A 13,236-nucleotide genomic window follows, 5' to 3' on the forward strand; every position below is an offset into this window, starting at 1 on the left:
ATTGAGGTAAAAAAGACACACTAATTTACTTATCTGCCACGATGTTTTGGTTCTGAGAGCATCTTCAATAGGAGGCTAAAAATTAGCTCCTAAAAATCTTGGATTGGGGGCTAGCCAATAAATTTTGAGGTCAAAAAACATCCACATATCCAACAGGTGCCTAAAAATATAGTCCCAAAACTTTAAATATGCCAACTCATGATTATGGCCCTTTGCAACAACCACTCTAGCATATACATGAGTCAAACATAACAATACTGACAACTCATTCTGAATTAAAAATATATATTACATCCTAGGATAATTTGAGAACATAAATTGGCAAATGTTCAACAATAGAATTCTAACTTGAGGTACATGACATTAGATTATGCAACTAACAAACAAACTTTACTTTTATATGCAAAAATAGAGAGAGGAAGACTTACTGCTGCAACGGTGGCTGGAGCTGGCCTGAGGGCGGCGACGCCGTGGAGCAGACCAGCTGAAAATGTTGGATTGGCAACCTCAATAAAAGACCAAAATTTAGGTCAAAATATGTTGGTGTTTGGAGTTACTAAAAATTTGGGAAGCTGTTGGAGCAATATTTTTAGCCTCTAATGCCAATATTTTTTTTTGGGACTTATATTAGGCATCTCCTGGAGATGCTCTAAATTTGCCCCGTCCACAACTTCTACTACCGATACTACAGCTGCAGCACAACTTAATATGATCTTCCCCATGAAAATGATGGATGGCTCATATACATTGGAGAATACTCTAAAAAGTCCCTCTTGAAGCTACCAAAATATTGGTAAGGCACAAATTTGGTATCAATCCAAATATGCCCTAACACCGAACAGATGACATCTTGTGTTCCACACTTCCACTATACAACCATTTTCATTAACTTGGAATGATTTTTGCATATGCATACTTTTTTTATCATGGATGCTTTGCACTTAATTAGGTTTGTATGGACATGCTTATCTAATGAACGCCAGTTTCTGCCAGGTTAACCACCACTCAATCAAAGACTGTCGTGGAATAGTGTTTGGGGTAGTTTTAAAAGTTGAGGGTGAGAGGTAATTGGTTTTGAGTTTAAGGTGAAAATTATACTTCTACTGTATAAATAATTTGTTAGCCAATAGTCGACTTCACCCTTTTGTCATAACTTCGCATGATTTGCTATGTCACTTGTACATCGTTGGTCATGTCAACTTACATAATTATAATCATGGTACGTTGCCGACTGACCACCGAATTTTGAGCCATACGGTTTTCAATAAAATTTGACCGACTTTCAATAAATACTGATCAAATTTAATGTTTGATATTTAAAATTTTCAAAAGGAAAAGCATTCAAAAGTCTAACCAGAAATTGATTTCGAGCTCAAAACATGGAAAAACGCCAAAAACTGATCAGTTTTCGTCGGCTTTGCACCTGGTTATAATACCACATTGGGGCTATTTCCTCTTTATCTTATAAGGGTGCGTGTGTGTTTGTGAGTTTTGGGGTGGGCGTTTGACAGAATTTTACTAAGAAAATTCATTTGCCGGTGAAAGTGCACACTAAATCCGAAAAGTACCATGGTTAGTTAGTATTACATTCGTTTCATATTGTAAACTTTCTAGCCTTGGCTAAATTCATCCAATGATGAATATATATAATTTATATATATATCTATATTCATTAACATTCATATGAATCAGACAAGTCTAGAAAGTGTGAAATAGAGGGAGTACATGACTATATAGCGACACAAACCAGCATCAGGTTGCACCAAAAGAATGCACTGATGCTGTTCACCGTACATCCTTGGTCCTGAATAAGGGAAAATTCCTTGAATGCACTTAAAAACTTACCCAATCTCTTCTATACATCTAAAATTTAGTGCATTCTTGTGTACCCTTGATATTTCACCTTGATCTCTTTTGAGCTTCTCACGTCAGTTTGGATATTAGTTTGCTTTAAAATATCCATTTGAACATTATTCATGAATGTATGATGTGTGTTTTGTCATACTAAATAATTAGTGCATTGAAAAATATGAGATTAGTATATTAGATAATGGATGGAAAAAAAGAGTGGTCTAAACATATATACCAACATGACGATAACAGGAGCATCCACAAAAAATTACAATTTATAATAATTAACGAATTACACCATGAATATCATAGTACGTAAGTAATTTTTGCCTACTCAATTTGAATTCTACATATTACTGCATGTACATCCAATCTATGATTTTTGCAAACACATGAAAAAAAAATCGTAGAATCAAACAAAACTGGTGATCCGATGTAGTAAAGGTACTTCGATCTGCAGCTAAGGTTACCATGGGCATTTTGGTTTTTTTTTTTCTTTTAAAAAAAGATGTATACACCAACAGATTTAATGGAAACCAAACGGAAGGGATTTCGAAGCAACCAACGCGAGATTTTGAGGACACAAAAGGATTGAGTAAATTTCAGGTATATACAAGGAATTAAGTATCTCCCTGAGACCCTGAATATTGACCCTATTTTCGAACAGTTCCGAAAATTCCCTGGTTTCCTCTCAAGCATCCAGAATGACGTAGCACTTCAGTATTCAGTACAATATCTTGTAAATCAGCTTTCAGTATTTGCTTGGTACTAACTTCAAAATATCAGACATTTTTTTTAAAAAAAAACGACTAAGATCTACCAATATGTTACTTAACATATTCCTGGTAGGTTAACTGCATTGGGTGGTCAATCTACATGCACAGAAGCACAGGAGCAGATTGCCTGTGCGCCTTTCTATTGTACATTTTGCAATCATCAATCCATCACTTCACACATCAAACTAGAGAACGACATACTGTACAACACCGGTTAATACCTCCCGTTTTTTTTTTTTCCATCTGCAGACAGTGACAACGGCACAACAGCAGCTGCAGTTCTTCCCAACAACCGAACCTTCTCCTCCGAACAGATACAAAATGATCATCCCCAATCTGTTAGTCTCCTAAATTTTACACAAGGTATCACCACAATGCAGGTTTCTCATGTAGTCAATGTATATCCTGTTCCTCATCATGTCAAACTCTTCGTTCTGATCTGCTATGAAAATATGGTAATGCCCCGAAAGATGAGATATACTAGGAAAGAAATATAAGCAAGCACCGCTGCGAAGAGAACTAAGCCAGATAGTAGGCCTTTCAATCCTGAAGAGAAGAAATCCAACAGGAAGCAGCCATTGATTATTATTGGTACGGATACAACTGCCCAAGTTGCAATCTGCATCAAGATGACAAAATTCAGAATGCTCTACATACATATGAATATGTAACACTTCAACAAAACTGAACCTACTAAGACAGTGCTATAATCGACATCTGCTGATGGTACACAATCACAATGCAAGATATAATACAAATTACATGGTTACATGGGAAATATGTCTTCTGGTACCATGATCTTGGACAAAGCAAGAACATCACCAACGCATGAAGAACCTATGTTGAAGCTTGCAATTTAACTGGCTAACTTTGTGGCATAGAAAGATCTAGCACCTCATGATAATCACTAGAGATGTTGTAAGGTGTGTAAGCTTGCAATTTAACTGGTTACCTTTGTGTCATAGAAAGATCTAGCACCTCATGATAATCACTAGAGATGCTGTAAGCTGTGTAAGTTTAGGCATATAACCTATGAGCACACCCTAATCATAAAGTATGTCTTCATCAGAGCCATAGTATTCCTATAACACATTGGCATTTGATGACTGGCTAATCTGGACAAAAGAAGACCAAGTGACGTAGAGCACATGCTTAACCATTATAAGGAAACAGGATATAGAACTTACTCTCTCCGTATTTTTTTATTTGACGCCGTTAACTTTTGGCTCTACATCTGACTATTTGTTTATTCAAAAAAATTATATAATTATTAATTATTTTTATTATTATTATTATTTAAATTATTACTAAAATAAATTTAAGCTGGCTTATAACTTTTCATATTACACATTTTTTTAATAAGACAGTTAAACATAGATTTGAAAGTCAACGGTGTTAAATTAAAAAAAAAGGAGGGAGTACTATACATCAGAATAAATGGTCATTACAACTTAAGGATTGGATTGAATTGACTTGATTTGCAGAATTGATTTGCAGTACTATTTACAGTTCACAAATATACCAAACCATAATCAAATAAACAATATTTTCAAACAGGAGTTCAATGGTATTGATTTTGTTACAGAAAACATATGTATTATTCAACCAATTGTTGCGTCGGTCACAAGCTTAAAAAATTAAATCTTGAAATGTGTTATGAAGTACTTACTTGTGTTCGTGGACCTATCTTAAACACTCCCATTACTTGCTCCTTGGATACCAATGTTACCAATGGGATAAGTGCAAATGGGATCTGAATTGACTGAAGCACATTAAGCCACTCATTCAGAACATCAAGTGCAGAATCAGATGCGTTGAAGTATAGAGCAATAGTTATAGTTGGCACAATAGCAAAGCTCCGAGTGATCAATGCTCTGATCCATTTCTTCAACCGCCAGTTCAGAAACCCACTCATTATAAACTGCCCAGCGTAAGTTCCAGTTATGGTACTACTTGTGCCAGCTGCCAATAGCCCAATTCCCCAAATATAAAGGATAGGGAAAAAACCTCCCCCAAACTTCTCTTGTAGAAAATGCCCAGCATTCTCAAGGCCAATGTTACCTGCTTCTTTGGTACCATAAAACCCTTTCGCAAAAACTGTTGTGACAAATAAATTTATCATGAAGGGCACTACCAATGCCATGGTGGATTCAATGGTATAGTACCTCAGCGCTTCGCGGACTTGATATTCCTTGTGTGGATCGATCTTTCTTGATTGCACAAGAGCAGAATGAAGGAACACATTATGGGGCGTGATAACACATCCAACAAGCCCAACAGCTTGGCTTATCTCTCTTGAACTCAGCCTAGGAACCAGAACACCTATAGTCCAAAATTTACATCATGGACAGTTCAGGAACAATAGTAACAAAGAAATGTAATCGAGCAAAAGATACAAAAGAGATACACACCAATAATTATGTCTTTTCCGTTAGGCTTGGTCTTTATAAACATCCAAGCAAACGACCATGCCATTGTTGCTATCAGAACTGCAAATACAGCCTCCAACTTCCTCACCCCATAGTTCTCCAGGGAAAGAAAAATAAAGCTGATGAAAAGTACAATTAGAAAGTAGTTCCATAAGGTAATAGACTCAGTGATTCTTACAGGTTCTACATGCATTTATTCGGATCATATGAAAGAATGTGAACTCCATTTTCAGTTTTATTCATATACAGCAAGTCAACAATGGTCTTATTTTTGGAGACTAACTGGGCATGTGCATACAGCACAAGATTTAAAATATCCTGGATGAAGTACAGTTTGAAAATGTAGAAAAATAATTGCATGTGTGTGCTTTATGTCCCGAATTTGGACAAATTGCAGTTAAATTTTACAAAAAAAAAAGGGGAAAACATTAGTACTTATTTCTAGACTAGCATTAAGAGAACAAATCAGCTTTCACCATTCATATTCACCACACTCATCTTTGTCCATTTGTTACATTGTCATCACGTCTTAGTGCATAAGCATAGCTAGCTAGAGCAGAACATCAAAAAGGGAACTATCTGTCATTCTGCAGCGTTGAATGAACATTAATCTTAACGAAGTTGCTTGGAATTGGATGTTCCCTATATGAAAATGAAAATGCACAATACAGATTCTGAATACTATGCTGGGAATCGACCAAAGTGATTCTACAAATTGAAACTTTAATGACCATGCTCAACATTTTACAACTAATGCAACGACCTCGCTTTTTAATTTTGAGAATCACACTACAAATTTGCAATAACTAGAACTAAATCTCGAAATTTTAGAACTGTTGAGATGTAGCAACAAAATGTCAACCGATGTTCGACAATTCGAACACACCATGGTATCTCGATAGCCCAGGAAGAGGCGACAAAGCTTACCAATCCAATGCAGTGATAACAACGCCAGCCCAGAGCGGCAAGAAGCCGTTGCTGAGGATCTTGATGGCAATGGCACTCCCGATGACCTCCTGGATGTCGGCGCTGACCATGGTGATCTCGGCCATGAGCCAGAGCGCGCGGCGCGCCCAGTCCGGGTACTCGTCGCGGCAGAGCTCGGCGAGGTGCTTCCCCGTGGCCACCCCGAGGCGCGCGGCGAGCAGCTGCACGAGCAAACCCATAGCCGTGGCCCAGAAAAGCAGCCAGAGCAGCGTGTTGCCGGCGGTTGCGCCGGCCTGGAGGTCGCCCTCGAGGTTGCCCGGGTCGAGGAAGGCGATGCTCATCAGGAACCCGGGCCCGGTGAACAGCCAGAGCTTGCGCCACGAGAACGGCGGCGCGCGGCCGGCGTAGTAGAGGTGCTCGTCGTCGGCTTCGGGGTCGCCGGAGACGGAGACGATGACCTTCTGTGCCGGCTCGAACGCGCGCTCGACGAGGTCCTCGTCGTCGTAGTAGGTGGAGAAGAAGGACGGTCCGCCGAGCAGGGCGCGCTCCTCGGCCGCCGCTGGGCTGGCCGGGTCGGCACCCGCGGCGTGCTTTCCCCCCGCTGCTGCGGCGCCGGCCATGGGACGTCCCAGGTACCCCCGAACGCGCAAATGCAAGAAGCCAGCGCGTGCTGCTCGTGCCCGGGAACCTATCCTCCCGTGCCCGCATGCTTCGGGGATTCCTATTTTTGGGGGGGAGAACGCACGCTCGTTTTAGCCTCTCCAATCCCCCCACCTCGCACGGAGAGAACGGCTCCATCACCTTCTCCGGCGCCGACGATCTCCTCGCCGTCGCCGCGGCAACGGCAAGCCCGCGACCCTTCGGTTGGGCCGGGCCGAAAGGAGAAATGGGCCGAGAGGCGCGCAGTGGGCCGATGGCGTGGAGCGAACAGGTGGACGGCGTCATCCACGCAAATCCACCCACACACGGCCGGTCCAGCCGCGGCCGTCCACGAGTTCCCGCGGGGTGGCCCATACGTCAGCGAGTGAGGGCAGGAAGGAATCCAGTCCAGCTTTGCCACCCCACACCACACGCGTCGCGGCTAAAGAGGCCTATCGCCACCGCCGCGCTGCGACGAGAGGGGAAGGAATCAATCGCTCGCCGCCACCCGCACCCAAGGCGAGGCCGCACGCCGGCGACGGCCACACATGCCGACCGCCTCCTGCCTCCGCCCGCCCCTCCCCCACGCCTCCTCGTCCGCCACCGCCGCCTTGGCGCAGCGCCTCCGCCTCCCTCCGCCGCCGCCGACGACGCAGCCGTTCCAGGCGGCGCTGCGGCTGCCGCGCAGGAGGCTCGCCGGGGTCGGGGTCGCGGCGGCCTCCGCGTCGCCCTTCGACGAGCTCTACGCGCGGGGGAGGCCCGCCCATGGCTCCTCCAAGGTAGCCCTTCCCTTGCCCTATCCTCTCGCCTCGGTCGCATCGCCCGTCCTGTTTTTTTTTCCTCTCTCCCGCAATTGATTGAACAGTTCGATTGGTACTATTATTACCTGTTTAATTTACGGATGTTAGTTGATTAATTATGGGGTCGGATGATGGAGAGGTGCTCTTTCCATCTGCCCGTGTCAAGTTTCGGCTCGCTGAGCTTCCCTTGGCTTGGTTGTGGACTTGTGAATTGTGATAGAGGCTCTGTTCTCGCGTGGATTGATGCGGGCGCTTATATAAATTGCTGGCGTTTTAACGTCGCCGACTTGTGCGTAAAGATGATTATTTTGGTGATGCTCCACGGTGGATATTCATTACTTGTGATCAAGATAAGATTGTTACTGCCCGTGAATTCAAAGACATAAGTCGAAGTTTGATTGACTGAAAGAGTATACTTCGATAGTTTGTTGAGATTTCATGCTAGTGTCTGCTATTCCAAGGGTTCTGGGTGGGTGTGTGCTTTAAGATGATAGAGCTGTGGCGGCAGCAAGTCCAAATTTCGGATATGGTTCTCAGTAAATCATTACAAAGAATAGGCATTTATTTGACTTAATTTATGATTGGGTGGTATTTTAGTCCATGGTAACATTTTTCCCCTTGTTTTGGTAATGATAGAATGAGGTAGATTTGTGTTTTCACCTGTGAGGGTGGATTTGTTGTTACCTGTAAGGACAAAGCCTGCTGTTGTTGTTAACTGCAAGTGTGACTGTATGGGTTATAAATTGAAAAAAATACAAATATGCAAACACAAAGGGTGGCAATTAAATGTTGTGAGCCCAGTCGATGTGCTATATCCTATATTGGTGAGGAACCATAAGCAAAGGAGTTCCAGAAATGGCTGTATGACCCATATTTATATTCTAGTCAAAATATTATTGATTGCTGCATATATTATCTTATGTTTTGGATCAAATTTCATTAAGTTTGCTTAGGCTCATACCTGCGATTACTGAGTAACACCGGGCCATATTGTTCTATACAGTTGGCATGCTAGATCTGTGTCTTGTAATGGACTAGGATGTTCGCTATTGTGTTGATATGAAGAATGTGAGCTAATTAGAATGAAGCAACATCATTAATTAAATGCAGAGTGTGAGCTAGAGAATGGTAGTCATGATCATGTAAAATAGAGTTAACTACTATCTCTGTTCCAAAATATAAGCATTTTTAGGAGTACAAATGTTGTACCACAATATAAGTATTTCTGCATTGATTCTCATGATTTCAATCATTGCAATGATTTCAGCGCCAATCAGATGCTTAGAAAGGGAATCTAATCGATTCAAAATTCAAAAAATGGCCACTGAAGTGACTAAAATGAAATCTTTTGACATCTCCTTACTCTATGCTAAACAATCTAGAAATGCTTATATTTTGGAACAGAGGTAGTATATGCTTTTCCTTGGGCTCTAGGCTCTTCCTTTCTGAATGGAGTAGCAGGATCACCTCCCACTTGTCCTATGTGCGTTAACCACACATGAAACATGATCATTTCTGGTCACCTAGTCACTTGTTAACTCGCACTGAGGGTCAGCACATTATGCATCTGAAGTGCTTATCATGTTCAAATTGGTTGCTGTCGGTGAAGTAGACATTGCAAAATTTACAAGTTGTTGAGGGATTTTTTTACATGAAGAAATATGAAATATCTATGGACTCTTATTAACTCTCATCAACAAAACTTAATTCTGTTGGGAATTGTTTTGGTTATTCTAAATGCTGCATTTATTGACTGTTTGCATGATCTGCTTGTAGAAATCTATCCTATGGAACTTGATCCAAGACATAGAGCCTTTGGATCTAAGTGTCATTCAGAAAGATGTTCCTCCTGAAACAGTGGATGCAATGAAGAGAACAATCTCTGGCATGTTGGGTCTGCTTCCATCAGATCAGTTCCGTGTTGTTGTAGAAGCCCTTTGGAATCCCTTCTTCAAGTTGTTGGTATCTTCAATTATGACCGGGTATGTTTTTGGTTGAAAGATAGTTTTCTGTTATTTTTAAGGAATTTTGAGGCATTGATACCATCACTAGACATGTGATGTGTTTTTTTATCTGTAGCTAGAAGTCAGAGTCAACATTGATCAGCTTTCTGAAGTTCTAAATCACCATTAATGACCTCATGTGAAACCTAAAATACATTTTTTTAAAAAGAGTTTGACTTTTCCGTTTTCCCCCTTGATTTCCTTGCTCTTTCTTCTTGGAAGTAGACAGTTGACCACATTTTCCTATTGTTGAAGTCCATCCTGCTTATATAGCTTCCTTTTCGATGAACTGCATGAAGTTGGTGTTCTTTGATGTGTAACTCACTTCTGCTTGATCATTAGATGTGGTTAGGATTTGTTGTTTAAGCTAACTTTTCCAGGATAGGAGGCACCTCCCATGTTTAGTTTTCTTGATAGCATTTGAGTTGGCAGTTAATACCTGACCTTCATTTTTTTTGTTTACTGTAAATTGATAACAGCCTGCTTAACAATGTTTAAAAATGTGGATTGCGTTTCCGTCAAATCTACTGAGTTTATATGATATGGACTTATCTTCCATGCAAGAACTGATAATTCTTGTAATAATACTTATAATACTTATATGAGAAATGTATATAATTGCTGAGATATCAAGAGTCCATGTCTTATTTTAAGCATTTATTGCCAGTATGACAACATGAAGTTTTGGACTAACTTCATGCTATAATAAATAGCTGAAATAACAAGAGCCTATGTCTTATATTAAAATTTATTGTCAGTATAACATAAATTTTGGACTAACATCATGTTATAAAACTGGTTAGTTTATTTATTAATATTTTTGCTTTTCAAACAGAGTGCACATCGATGCATGTGCTAGGAGCATAGGAAGCTTGAAAACTTACAAATTAATTTGTCTGTCCTTCCAGGTATACTCTGCGTAATGCTGAGTACAGGCTCTCTTTTGAAAGAAACCTAGACCTTTCAGAAGAAGATTCTGAAGGTCAAAAAAGAGATATCTCTGAAGACGATCATCATAACATCAATTTAGGTAGCCCTGTTACGATTTTCAGATTATCTGAAGAAGACATGCTACAAGACTCTGAAAAAAATGATGAAGAATTACCATGTGAAACTGTGGAGGAAGATCTTGGTAACTTGACACCTCAAGCAGAAGATTACATCATCCAATTGCAGTCTCGATTGGATGCCATGAAAAAGGTACTGGCAGTCTCGTTCTTGGTTTACCTGATTAGGTAGTCCAAATAATGGTGGATACATTTTTGTTCTTTTTGTTGGTTATTGTCTCCACTGTTGTAGTATTGTACTACTCTTCCCAGCATCACTCCTGAAAGAATCATTAAATTCATTACTGATATCCGTTGGGAGTAGTTTGTGTATACATGAGTGTTAGTTATTCCTCGTTTCTCCCTGCTCTTCATTCCTAGGTCCTGTTCACAACCAAGTCAAATATCAAAATTTGCTTGTAAAATATGTAACTTGTCAGACCCTTGTATTTTTCTTCTGCAGCTATTACTATTGCAAACCATTGCAATTGCAAATACAAGGTTTACTATTCTACATATGCTGTAATCAAAAGTGCACCAGCAGTAAATATTGTGGTATTCAAAACATCATAAAGAAGCCTCACTTTCATTGCTTTGCCCAGTTGATTTTTTTATCTAGCACTTATTCTGTTTTGATTTTAAGTATATTCACAAAACCATGCTACAATTGCCAAAGCTCTCACAAGACCATGTTTCATACAGAAACAAATTCAGAGAACAGCATATTTTGTCGTAAACCATTTCACAAATTACATAATTTTCTGGGAAAAGCCAGCAATCCTGACATCCCAGGGTGACTCAATAATGTTACATGTAGGCTGTTTCTGTATCTGTTACATGGTGTTGGGACTGTTGGTTGCAGACATAAATATTTCATAAAAAGTATGGTTTTGCAATAGTTGTGGCAATTGTACGTTGAGTTTGCAAACTGTTCTCTTTCAAAAGAAATTCATTTATGGAGTCAATCCTTGCATGCCATGTCTACATCAGCATCACTATATTTGCATGCTGCATCTTGTCTCACAAACCTTTAAGCCTGACTGCATCTACAAGAGTGAAACAGCAAGGGGTTTGCAAATATTTAGTTGGGGCAAAAGAGATTAATCCATATGCTAATATGCATGATGCTTGCTAATTCATGCAAATGTTAACTGAGAAAAAATATCTTGTTTGATTATTTTTTTTTTGCTGATAGTATGCATTATATTGTACCTATATGTTAACTAAGAATTTTTTTCTCAAAAAAAATTCCAGGAGTTGCATGATCTTAGGAGGAAAAATTCTGCTCTGCAAATGCAACAATTCGTTGGAGAAGAGAAAAATGATTTGCTGGACTATCTAAGATCACTAACACCAGAAAAGGTATGTTAGCACTTTTGGTTCACGTAAGACCTCTTGTGTTACCTTTCAACTGTGTAATGATGATGAATTGTTGTTAACACAATTTCCAAACCCACAAAACAATAGGCTGATCTTAGGCTTCCTCTCTGTTCAATGTCCTAATTAGCTGTTTTGCACAGGTTGCTGAACTCTCAGAGTCTACCTCTCCCGGGGTGCAAGAGGCTATTCACTCTGTGGTTCATGGTTTGCTTGCTACTCTTTCCCCCAAGATACACTCGAAGGCCCCTCCACTAGGAAATGCTACTGGGGGTGCACTGAATGTTGGAGGCGAGGATGATGACTGCGCGGAGCTTGTGGAGAATGCATCCCTACCTTTTCAGCCCCTAATATCTGTTCCCCGTGATTACCTTGCACGTTTGCTATTCTGGTACAGAACTCATACTTGGCCTTGCTAACTAGGAACTGTTTGTTCATTCCATCATATGAAAGCAATTGACCTTTTGTTATTTGTGCTGTTCAGGTGCATGCTGTTGGGTCACTACATCCGAGGTCTGGAGTACAGGTTAGAGCTGGCGCAGCTTCTGAGGATATCTACCGATGTGGAGTCTTTCCCCAGTGGCGATGATCCTGTCGTTTGAGAGAGCTTAGACCGGCTGATCGATGGTGTTAACCAATCACAAAGTAAGTGCATTGTCTGAGACATGGTGGAGCCGCTGAAGCGGCAACCACACTGCAGCTCTTCAAAAAAAGGTGCTCTAAACGAGAGGAGCTCTGAACACCGGCAGGTCTTGTAAATTCAGGAAACAGCTATTCGGGTGTAAAGTTAGTGTTATATATTGATGCGAATAATCACTTTTCTTTCTTTTATTTTTATACTGTGAAATATCAAAGGAACTGGTTGCTCTTATTGTTAATCATGTGGTAGAACTGTGGATAGGCATCTTTGTATTCTAGTGTGTATGTATTTGGTGATGTGTTTCAGCGTAGTGCTGTTACATTTTTGAACCTCAAGTTCTTGACGTAAATACGTCCTTGTAGTGTTTTGACGAGCCAAGCTATGTATAGACGTACGAAACATTGAATATTGGCCACCTCAAATATCATTATCGGCTTGCAGAACTACCAACTTCAAAAGACTATAATTGACCTCACCAAAATAGTTCTAGCAGGTGTGACAATTATTGTAATTTGGATTGAGGTTAAAATTGATGTAACCAAAATTTGATCATCCTATCAGTATTCTTTGTACTTTTGGTTTTGTGCTAAAATTTGGCAATGCCTCTGGCTAGAGACAAATAAGACTATCAAGCTTTAATTTGGCACGTAATAGTTTTCTTCAAACTTTTGGTTTTGTATCAAAATTTGACAATGGTTTTGGCTAAGAGAAATAAAACAATGTCAATCTTTGATTTGGCTCATTTGTG

The 13,236-nt window shown here is 40.3% G+C and overlaps 2 protein-coding genes across 2 annotated transcripts; one reads left to right on the forward strand and one right to left on the reverse strand.

Annotated features, from left to right (window-relative positions):
• Positions 1-2,781: 2,781 nt before the first annotated feature.
• Positions 2,782-6,565, reverse strand: LOC102712795 (metal transporter Nramp6-like). Its single transcript, XM_040521734.1, has 4 exons — positions 5,984-6,565; positions 5,039-5,175; positions 4,297-4,949; positions 2,782-3,246 (listed from the first exon to the last, which is right to left on the reverse strand). The coding sequence occupies exons 1-4, from the start codon at positions 6,322-6,324 to the stop codon at positions 3,070-3,072; spliced, it is 1,308 nt and encodes a 435-aa protein (XP_040377668.1). The 5' UTR covers positions 6,325-6,565; the 3' UTR covers positions 2,782-3,069.
• A 503-nt stretch (positions 6,566-7,068) lies between these two features.
• On the forward strand, positions 7,069-12,837 carry LOC102722752. Its single transcript, XM_006650217.3, has 6 exons — positions 7,069-7,401; positions 9,199-9,404; positions 10,334-10,625; positions 11,726-11,833; positions 11,992-12,239; positions 12,333-12,837. Exons 1-6 carry the CDS (start codon positions 7,171-7,173, stop codon positions 12,448-12,450), a joined length of 1,203 nt encoding a protein of 400 aa, XP_006650280.2. The 5' UTR covers positions 7,069-7,170; the 3' UTR covers positions 12,451-12,837.
• The last annotated feature ends 399 nt before the right edge of the window (positions 12,838-13,236 follow it).

This window comes from Oryza brachyantha, chromosome 3 (genome assembly GCF_000231095.2).
Source record: "Oryza brachyantha chromosome 3, ObraRS2, whole genome shotgun sequence".
Classification (NCBI taxonomy): Eukaryota; Viridiplantae; Streptophyta; class Magnoliopsida; order Poales; family Poaceae; genus Oryza; species Oryza brachyantha.

Bases quoted from the DNA above. Each gene is read 5' to 3' on its own strand.
- LOC102722752 (XM_006650217.3), top strand. From the start codon at position 7,171: ATGCCGACCGCCTCCTGCCTCCGCCCGCCCCTCCCCCACGCCTCCTCG. The intron at 9,405-10,333 runs GTATGTTTTTGG...CTGTCCTTCCAG, and splicing joins GTATCTTCAATTATGACCGG to GTATACTCTGCGTAATGCTG. The intron at 11,834-11,991 runs GTATGTTAGCAC...TGTTTTGCACAG, and splicing joins GATCACTAACACCAGAAAAG to GTTGCTGAACTCTCAGAGTC.
- LOC102712795 (XM_040521734.1), bottom strand. From the start codon at position 6,324: ATGAGCATCGCCTTCCTCGACCCGGGCAACCTCGAGGGCGACCTCCAG. The intron at 5,176-5,983 runs GTAAGCTTTGTC...ACTTTTCATCAG, and splicing joins GTTATCACTGCATTGGATTG to CTTTATTTTTCTTTCCCTGG. The intron at 4,950-5,038 runs GTGTGTATCTCT...TTTGGACTATAG, and splicing joins CGGAAAAGACATAATTATTG to GTGTTCTGGTTCCTAGGCTG.